Source organism: Helianthus annuus, chromosome 3, assembly GCF_002127325.2.
Source record: "Helianthus annuus cultivar XRQ/B chromosome 3, HanXRQr2.0-SUNRISE, whole genome shotgun sequence".
Classification (NCBI taxonomy): domain Eukaryota; kingdom Viridiplantae; phylum Streptophyta; class Magnoliopsida; order Asterales; family Asteraceae; genus Helianthus; species Helianthus annuus.
The window spans coordinates 128742100-128751838 of record NC_035435.2 but is presented as its reverse complement, the minus strand read 5'-3'; the positions used below and the strand labels follow the sequence as shown (position 1 = coordinate 128751838).

General features: G+C 40.5%; 1 protein-coding gene across 1 annotated transcript; it reads left to right on the top strand.

The window, feature by feature from the left end:
* The first annotated feature begins 940 nt into the window (after positions 1-940).
* On the top strand, positions 941-1994 carry LOC110894474 (VQ motif-containing protein 4). The gene has a single exon (XM_022141700.2). It carries the CDS (start codon positions 1169-1171, stop codon positions 1817-1819), a length of 651 nt encoding a protein of 216 aa, XP_021997392.1. The 5' UTR covers positions 941-1168; the 3' UTR covers positions 1820-1994.
* Positions 1995-9739: the final 7745 nt, after the last annotated feature.

Genomic DNA, 9739 nt, shown 5'->3' with positions numbered 1-9739 from the left:
CCAATAGAAATGCTCCATTTACTTCATTTAATATTTGTATTTAATGTTATTAACAAGGGCATATAGATAAATTTCTAATTGTAATTAATTAGCTAACTAATTAAAATTGTAACTCACTTTTAAATATTCTATTTCAAGATAAAATAATTTAGAATGAAGGACAATTTTCGACATATGTAGGATAAATTTTAGTGTGTGTAGAATAAATTCTTGAATGTGTATGATAAATCTAGATATGCGCAGGGTAAATTTCGGTAAGTGTAAGATATATGTAGGATAAATTTTGAAATGTGTAGGAATAAAATGATTTTTGCTTTATTAATAAAAGATAACATAATTAATGGAGGGAGTTATAAACTATTTAATGTTTTACCATTATGCCTTTTCTTCTTTTTCTTCTCACATTAAATTTCTTCTCAAATGAACCTTCCCCTAATTAGACAATTAATGTCATTTGCATTTAATAAACAAAAAGAAAAACAAAACTAAGTATGGCCGGATTAGAACCGTGTCTTCTTATTATTAAAGTGACTTTCAAACCACCAAACCAAGTACTTTAAGATGATATTTTTCTGATTCATTACGTATATATTCTAGCTTTACAGTGTAAAACTAGTACAAAAACAAAAAATAATTGGGCTCCCGATAGGTTTGAGCCCTGGGCCGTCGCCCATCCCACACACCCTTCAGGCCGGCTCTGTTTACACCTATGACCGTAGATATACATTTACCATGAACATTGTTTGATCATTATCTTTTCCATAAACACCTATTACAACATAATAACACATGTTACAACCATATAAGTGGCAAATGAACTAGTAAACTAGCAAACGACACATTCCTCACCATAGGAATCATGAACAATCGAAGAAAAGCATGAATAAAGTCATGTTTCTCAAACCAAGCAAGAGCTAACCAAAGTATAAATTCCAAATGTTAACAAGTTCAAATGTCCATAACACCAAACATGATGTATGTAAAGTGTAAATTGAACCCTAAGTTGACACAACCTCCTTATATATAAAGTGAAAGAGAAGCAACAAGAAAGTGTGGCTTAAAGTGATTATAAAAAACCACCACCAGAAAATTATCTCTTGTCTTTCACTCTTTCTCTCTCTACAAACCAAACTTAGAGAGAGAATCATAGAACAACAACAACACATCAATGGAAACCACTTCAAGATTACATGACATAGATCATCCATCTTCAACCGACAGCAATGCCCACACCGCCACCACCGCCGCCATCACACCACCACACACACCCAAACCCGTTTCAAGATCCGAACCCAACCCATACCCAACCACCTTTGTTCAAGCAGACAGCAACAACTTCAAACAAGTAGTCCAGATGCTAACCGGATCCTCCGAAACAGCCAAACATGCCTCATCAAACCCAACCCACCACTCGGATCCAAATCCAAATCCAAATCCAACAAAGCTTTCAAACTCAATACCGCCGATCAAAACGGGTCAACAAAAGAAACAAGGGTTCAAACTCTACGAACGCAGAAACAGTTTGAAAAACGGGTTGATGATTAACCCGAATTCGGGTTCGAAATACGGGTCGCCCAGATATCATGAAATACTGTCTCCAAGCATTCTTGATTTTCCGTCGTTGGTGTTAAGTCCGGTGACGCCGTTAATTGAAGATCCGTTTAATAAAACGTCGGGGAATTCGTCGGAGGAAGAGAGGGTGATTAAGGAAAAGGGGTTTTATTTGCATCCGTCGCCGAGGACGGCGGCGGCGGCGGAGCCGCAGCTGCTGCCGTTGTTTCCGGTGACGTCACCGCGGGTCACGGGGTCGCCGGAATAATAATAATAAAAATATATTAATATTATTATTATTGGGTGTTGAGAAATGGGAAGTTTTTAAGAGGTTAGAGATCTTTTGCCCAGTTGTACAATTTGGAATTTTGGATACATGTGATTCCATTTTTCATAAAAAAATACTTGATATTTAATTTGGAATTTTTTATTTTTTGGTTTTAGTTTAGAGTTTTGATTGGGTAGTATATCTTTTTTGATTTTCGAACCGACCTGACTTGACCGGAAAACTACGTAATCTAGTTGATAGATATTCAAGCATTGAAATTTGGTTATCCGTGAAAAGAATTACTAGATCCGTCAACTAATAGACGAATAGTAATTTAAAAAACGAAGGGGTTACAGTAAGCGAATAGTAATTTTAAAAACGAAGGGGTTACGTGATTAACGCTTTTGTTATGATATGTTTTTAAACATGTTAGAGAAATGTTTGATAAACGGCTTTTGGTCTGGCGAGATATCGAGAAGTTAGATAAGGTTTTGCTTTTTTTGTTTTTTTTTAAATGACGAGGTTCAAATCCCATAACCTTAGAAGAAAAGAATGGTTAATTTCTGCTACTAGAGTTAATTTATAAACTTGATTGAGGCATATAGAGTTTTTTTAATTTGAAATTGTGTCCTTTTTCGAACGGCTAGTGTGCTTTTTTTAACGGCTGATAGTGTGCTTTTTTTCAACTTTCCGTTATTGCAATAGCTTTTCTTAAATTCGTTATTGCAACAGCCTTTTTTTAAGTAAAAAAGTAAACAATGTGAAACTACAATATGAAATTATTCCAGAAATATTTAAAAAAGAAGTATACAGAAAAGAAACTCGGTATTTATTAGTTTACAATTGGACTAAAACGCCATCTATTATTTATGTCCGGATGTTGATTTAATGAAAAATAATTGTGGCTTTGAAGTTTAGAAATCAAGGCTATTTAAAAGCATTCACAGCATATAGTCAATGTTTTAAATTTTCTGCACTCGTTTAAATGGTGGATATAAATGTGCTTTATTATTCAGATTTGCAGTAATATTTGAAACTAAATGTATAATTATATATGAATATTTGAATGATAATCGAATGGATTAAGTAGCATAAAAGATACTATGAACTTTATATCTGTGATGTTCATTGCTTTTATTGTGTGGAGTTCTCATTTTATTCTGCTAGTTTATTTGATAATAGAAAATTGAGTAAATTGCCATTTTAGTCTTTGAGTTTGAGGTTTATCTTAAATTGTTACTTTAGTTCAAATAGTTTTTTTCTACTCCTCTGGGTCCGTGAGTTTCCCATTTTGGTCCAACTCACTAACTTTGTTAAAAAATGACAGTTAACGCACACTAAATAGTTTGGTAGTTGTTATTTTCATCCAAATACCATTTTTTTTTTCTTTTATTCAGTTCTATATATAAAAAAAAACTTTAACTAAAAACCAAACTAAAAAAAAAAGGTATATATACACACAGATATGAAGTGGGTATACATATACACACACCTATATATATACACACATACATATATACTTAAATATAAATTAAATTTATATACAAATTTACATATACCACTCTATTAGATTTTCGTACACTATATACAATCACGCCAATAAAAAATTAATATCAAATCTAAAAGTTAAACCCTAAAACCGATAAATGATAGTCTGTTCATCGCCTCAATGTTTTATGTCGTTACCCTAAGTCGATTGTCTCCTGCTCTCGACGTCATTGTTCTTGCAATATGATCATCGCCTCATCGGCCACAAAATTGTTATTCATAAGGAAAATATTTTGCCCTGAAATGTGCATGTTTTTAAAGACCTAAAAACTTGAGACCCAACATTGTCATTATCTCTCTCAGCAAATTTAAATCGGACGACACGGTTGTCCAAATCGCTCGACGCTCGCTCGGAATATTTACTGCTCGGAAAACGCTCGCTTGATTTGAGGCTAGGTTTTAAATGAGCCGCTCCGCTCGGTTCGGTTTGTAAACGAGCGAAGCACGGGCAAAGGTCTGCTCGGCTCGGCTCGGCTCGTGAACAACCCTAGTTAAATTTAATATATATTTTTTTAATTATAGCCGTTTAAGGTTTTTCTTTTTATCAAAAAGGACACATTGTCTTTTGGAGGAGTGAGTTCGGAAATCCGAACACGCCCTTAGCGGACTTTGGCCTCCTATGCAGCGTTGGAGCTGATCTTAGGGTCTGTTAAACTATCAATAACTTGCCTTAATTGTTTGGGTAAATTACTTTTTGAGTCTCTGTGTTTTATGGGTTTTAACTAGTTGAGTCCAAAAGCAAAAAGTTTAATGACCTGAGTCCCTATAAGCATTTTCTTTAACCATTTGAGTCCAAATTTCTAACCCAATTAGAATTTTGTTGTTAAGTTTTGTTAAATGACCAAATTACCCCTATAAAACACAAGGAAAAACATATAATTATCAACAATTTCTTACCAAATGTATTTTCAAGGAAATTCGTTAATCTGACCATGGTATGGCATATATACATGTGAACTGTACTTCTTCCCTCCCACTATGTAATATAATTCTTCCATCCCAAATGATGATAATGCATACATACATGTAGAGAACCGATTTAGTATAGAACTGCGAATGAGACATAATTACAACCCAAAACTCTGAAATCATGCCAATCAAGCAGCACAATCAGACGTTATTACAACCCAAATTCCTCAACAATAACAAAAGATATTATTCCAACCTAAATTCCTCAACAATAACAGAAAATATTTTATTACAACCTAGAGATAAAGCTAACAATTTATAGAAATTTACCTCAAAAATAACAGAAAAACAACTAAATTTCTGGCAGTTCTTCTCCACCTCAAAGATCTCATTTTCAACCTAGAATGCAGAGCTTGAAATCGAGCAAACAGGTCATCTACATCTACATCTTCATGAGCGGCGGCGATTTTAGGTTTAGGTTTGTGAAGAACCAAAAAACCAGATTTAGGCCGAAGCCTGTAATAAGGGTTTTGGATCTTGGAGAGAGACGGAAAAGGTTCCTGCAAAACAGAAAACCGTTAGGCTCGCCGCAGAGATGGGAGGGCCCCTCTGCGACCACCCTCTGGCGTGAGGATAAGTATTGGTTTAGAGAGAGAAAGTAGAGAGAGAAAGTTAAGATGGAGTGTCAGAAAATTGTCATTGGTTTTGTACTTGGCTGAGTATTTATAGTGGTTGATCTGAGATGACATCATTCGGCCATACGCACTCGGACGGGAGTTCGTCTTCGGAGATTCTGGATATGGCACGGACACATCCTAAGTGTTCGTCCTAGCGGAGTTCGATTCGTCCCGATGATGATGTCCGGCCTCGGATATACGTCTTCAAGTCCCCTAGTTTGCTTAGTCTTGGTGAAGACTTTGCAAACTGATTTTTTAAACTTTTGTCTTATTCGGATGACGTGTCGTTACGGGAATGGTTCTAACGAATGACGTGGAACATTCTGAGTGGAAGTGACGTGTCGTGGGTGATGTCTGTGATTTGTCCGTTGGTCACCTACATGTGAGTCTTGTGAACCCTTGCGTTGGAATTCGTGGGGACGCTCTTGATGCGACGGGGTGATTTGACAACCCCTTAACCGACCTAAGTGCTTATATATATGGTGAATCTTTCTCATTTTTCTTTGTTTAGTTGAATCTTTCTCCTGCAAATCCTCTTTGTCTTCTTCTTCTTCTACTTCTGAAAAGGTGCGTCCCTTCTCTGTTTATCTTTTTAGATCATGGCTCCTGGCAAGGATAACCTTGCGGATAGCGTTAGTGTCCTTACTCCTCGTCATTTTGACAAGTTTGTTAGAGAGTATAGGATTCCTTTGGATCTTCATCCGACCCTTCCCTCTAGTATGGAGGCTATATATCCATTCCGTCAAGGGAAGTTTGCCTTTTATACCCGTGTTTGCAATTTTGCTAACTATAGGGTTCCCTTTTTCCGTTTTTTGATTAAGGTTTTGCAGTTTTTTAGGGTTCACATTAGTCAGGTTAACCCCTTCGGCCTTAGCCGTATAAATCACTTTGAACTTTCATGCCGGGCCCTTGGCCAGAAGCCGGATTTAAATGTTTTCCGGTATTTCTACAAGTTTATTACGGCCGGAGACTGGTATACGTTCGCCCATCGGGAGAACGTCCCTTCTCCCTCCTCAAACGAGCGGACTAGTTTAAAGAACTGGAAGGATAACTTCTTCTGGTTAGACGATCGCTGTCTTCCGGAGGACATGAGGTGGCGTTTCAAGGACCAGTCGATGTCCTTTGACTTGGATGAAAGTTTTGTTTTTAACAAAGATTTGGGTCGTTCCTTGGTCGAGCATCAGTCCCCTATTCGTCCCCTTCCCGAACATTTTCTTTGGTTAGGTCGAGTTAGTTTTACGTGGGTCCGAGGGGATAGGGATTGGCCGATCATTCGCCGAAAGCGTGATCGTAAGTTTCGGCTCTTTGCATCCCCTACGGCATCCTTATTTGTTTTGCTAACTTCCCTGTTTTTTGTGAACGCAGGTGTTACGATGTCGCTTCTTGACGCTCTGAAGGTTCCGAACATGGATGTGCTTGATTTTGATTTTGAGGAACAACCTGAAGGGGAGGCTTCATTGATGAAACAGATAGCTGCTTCGGCTCATCCTATTCGTGCCATCGCTGATCCTAATGCAGCTACATCATCTGCTGCTGAGGCGACTTCTTCCGTCCCCGAGAATCCTTCCGAGCAAGCCGCTAATAGGACAGCTTCTCTTGCTCCAACTTCTTCTAAGGGAGCTGATGGGTCTTCCGGATCTCAGGCTGGGCGAAAATCCATTTTGGATGATGTGGATAGTGATCCGGAAATCCGCAATTTGGACGACGCTCTTTTGTATCGGCCTTCATCCTTACAGAGCAAAAGTATCGGGGCGGATACGGACCTGCTGATCCGTTCTCGCAAGAGGAAGGGTGAAACAGTTCAGATTCGCTCCTCCGATCCTCTTCCGCCACCCAAATTGAAGAAGACGAAGGGGGGTTCTCGTTCTGGAGGCAGTGTGATGGAGGAACTTGATGAACATCTTTCTGGAGGTAAGAGTTCGAGGGAAGAAGCAGCTTTGGCTCGAAGCGGGCCGACTCCAGCTTATTCGGGTGGTTTTGTCCCGGATAGCGAGGTGGAGAGTATGGAGATGGAGAATCCGGAAGGTGGGGATAAAGGAAAGGCCCCTAGTGGGCCGAAGGTGGTAACTTTTTCAGGTACGCACTTGGGCTCTTCTTTGGGTCCGGACTGTTTTATGGATGATGGGGAAGATCAATGTCTTCACTTCCCTCATCATGGTTCGGACCTGAGTTGATGTCCTTTTTTCGATATGCAGATCTGTTCTCGGATGATATGGACATCGACCCCTCAACCGCCGAGGAAAAATTCATTCCCGAGTGGGACATCCGGAACAAAGATACGGTGATGGATACCTTAACAGCCAGAACGATGCTTTTCAATATTAATACTCCAACTGACCATGTCAGGAGCCATAAGATGAAGAATCCTGATTTGGGAGCCGCGGTTTTGACTAACCAGGCTCAATCTAATATCTTTGTGACGGAGCTTTACCGCAGGTGGGTCGAGGCAGAGAGTGTGCGAGAAAATTTGGACAAAGAAGTTCGCTCTTTGAAGCGTAAAGTTCTCAAGAGCCCGGAGGTGGAGAAGAAGGTAGCCCAAATGGCCCAGGACCTCCGGACCCAACAGGAGAAGGTTAACTCTTTGATTGCTCAAAATCAATCGTCGCAAGCGGCTGCCGCGGCCGTTGCTGAAGATAGAGATAAAATTTCCTCGGAGTTCAAAAAATTTTCCGAATCAATGAAGCAGAAAGATGAAGAACATGAGAAAATTTTGGCGAAGATGGAGGAGTCTCTCACCAGTGCTCGTCTTGCTTATGAGAGCATGATGGCTGGTACGTCCTTCCCTTTGTTTTGTTAATTTCTTCTTCTGTTTTTCTAACACTTTCCCTAGAGCATGATGCACTTAAATCAGGGGAGGCCGATTTGAAGGATCGTATCGAAGAGATGGAGGCAGAAAATGCGACTCTGAGAGCGAAAGTGAATGATCTCCAGGAGACGAAGGTTTGGATGCTTTCGGAGGGAGCACAACTTCTAGCGAAAAACATACACAAAGGCAAGGAGATGACTGCTGCTGTGGCTGGGGTTAACAATGCGATGAGCGTGGTGGGCGTTAACTCGGGTCTGCATGCTGGTTACGTTCATGCTTTGCAGAGAAAAACTCCTTATAAGGAGGTTCCGCTGTTGAACCGTAATGCTTCAGAGGAACTAAAGACGGCGATTGCTTGTTTTGATACCCTCAAATTTCCAGTGGTCGAGGATCTTCCCAAGCTCAGCGACGCGCCCCTTTCTGAGATCAAGAAAGCCCTTCAATTTGCCAATGACGATTCTTCGGAGAAATGAGGTGGACATGCTCAGTTCCTTGGGGCATGCACCTTGGGATTTTTTAGCTAATTTAGACAGCATCCTTGAATGGCGGTTTCGGCCAGTGTTTTGACAGGCTGTTGATTTGTAATGATGTTTTTACTTCAAACAATTTATCCTTTTTTGTGAATGATATTCATTTTGTTCCGGATTGTTTAGATCCGGTTATATTTGATGTAACTGTTTTTACATGCGTCCATGCTTTTGATGTGTACATTTTTAATCTTTTCAGAACGTTCTTTTGTTTGGTGCGGATCCATTTTTTTTTGTAAGGATAATTTTGAAGGAAGATACGAACGATGCCAGTTCGTCCTTTCCTTTTAGGGTTGGGTCCCTGGGTTCGGCCGGTAATTTTTCATAAGTTGCAACGCTTGATTTGGCTCGGAGTTTTAAATTTCTCCGATGAGTATAGAGTAAAAACATTTTCAGTAAATCCACAGGTACAGCCCTCTGCGGTTCTTGTAATATAACTTGGGCGGGAAAAAACATCCGCTTTACATGAAAAATTGAAAGAGATGACGGAGCTCACGGCTTCCGTTTTTACAATTTATTTATTTCATAACATAGCCCTAAAGATAGCATTTCTTCAGATGTACTCCGTTCCAAGTACGCGGGACGGAGGTTCCATCCATCTTGCATAGGGTGTACGCCCCGTCTTTTCCGGCCGTTTTGATCTGGTAAGGTCCCTCCCACTTGGGGGCTAGTTTCCCCGTTCCTTCCGTCAAGCTCGCTTCGTTGCTCCGCATCACGTACTCTCCTACCTTGAACCGGGCTTCTTTTACCTTAGAGTTGTAGTGTTTTTCCAACTCTTTTTTATACTTAGCTTCCCGGATCGCTGCAAGCTCTCTCCTTTCCTCGATTAAATCAAGATTCAAACGGAGCTCTCGTTCATTCTCTTCTTGACTCTGTTGTACGCGCGGAGTGGGGATCCCTACTTCGGCAGGTATGACGGCCTCGGTTCCGTATGTCAAACTAAAAGGGGTTTCCTTGTTGCTTGTTTTGGGCATGGTACGGTGCGCCCATAGGACGTGTGGGAGTTCATCCGCCCATGAGACGCCCTCCTTTCCCAGTCGCTTTTTAATGCCCTCTACGATACTTCGGTTAGCTCTTTCCACCTGCCCGTTGGCCTGGGGGTGGGCTACCGAAGCAAAACACTGTTCTATCTTCATTCTTTGACACCACGTTTTAAACGGCTTTTCTGCAAATTGTTTCCCGTTGTCGCTTACTATGCAAAGAGGCATTCCGAACCTGCACACTATGATTTCCCATGCGAACCTCAGCACTTGGTCTCCCGTGATCGTCCGAAGGGGTTTAGCTTCGACCCATTTAGTGAAATAGTCGATGGCAACCAGCAGGAACCTTACCCCTCCGGTGGAGACAGGGAAAGGACCTACGATGTCAATTCCCCATTTCTGAAACGGCCAGGCCGAGGTCACGGGACGAGGTTGTTTTTGGCACGATGGCTTACGGGAGCATGGCGTTGGCA

Bases quoted from the DNA above. Each gene is read 5' to 3' on its own strand.
- LOC110894474 (XM_022141700.2), top strand. From the start codon at position 1,169: ATGGAAACCACTTCAAGATTACATGACATAGATCATCCATCTTCAACC.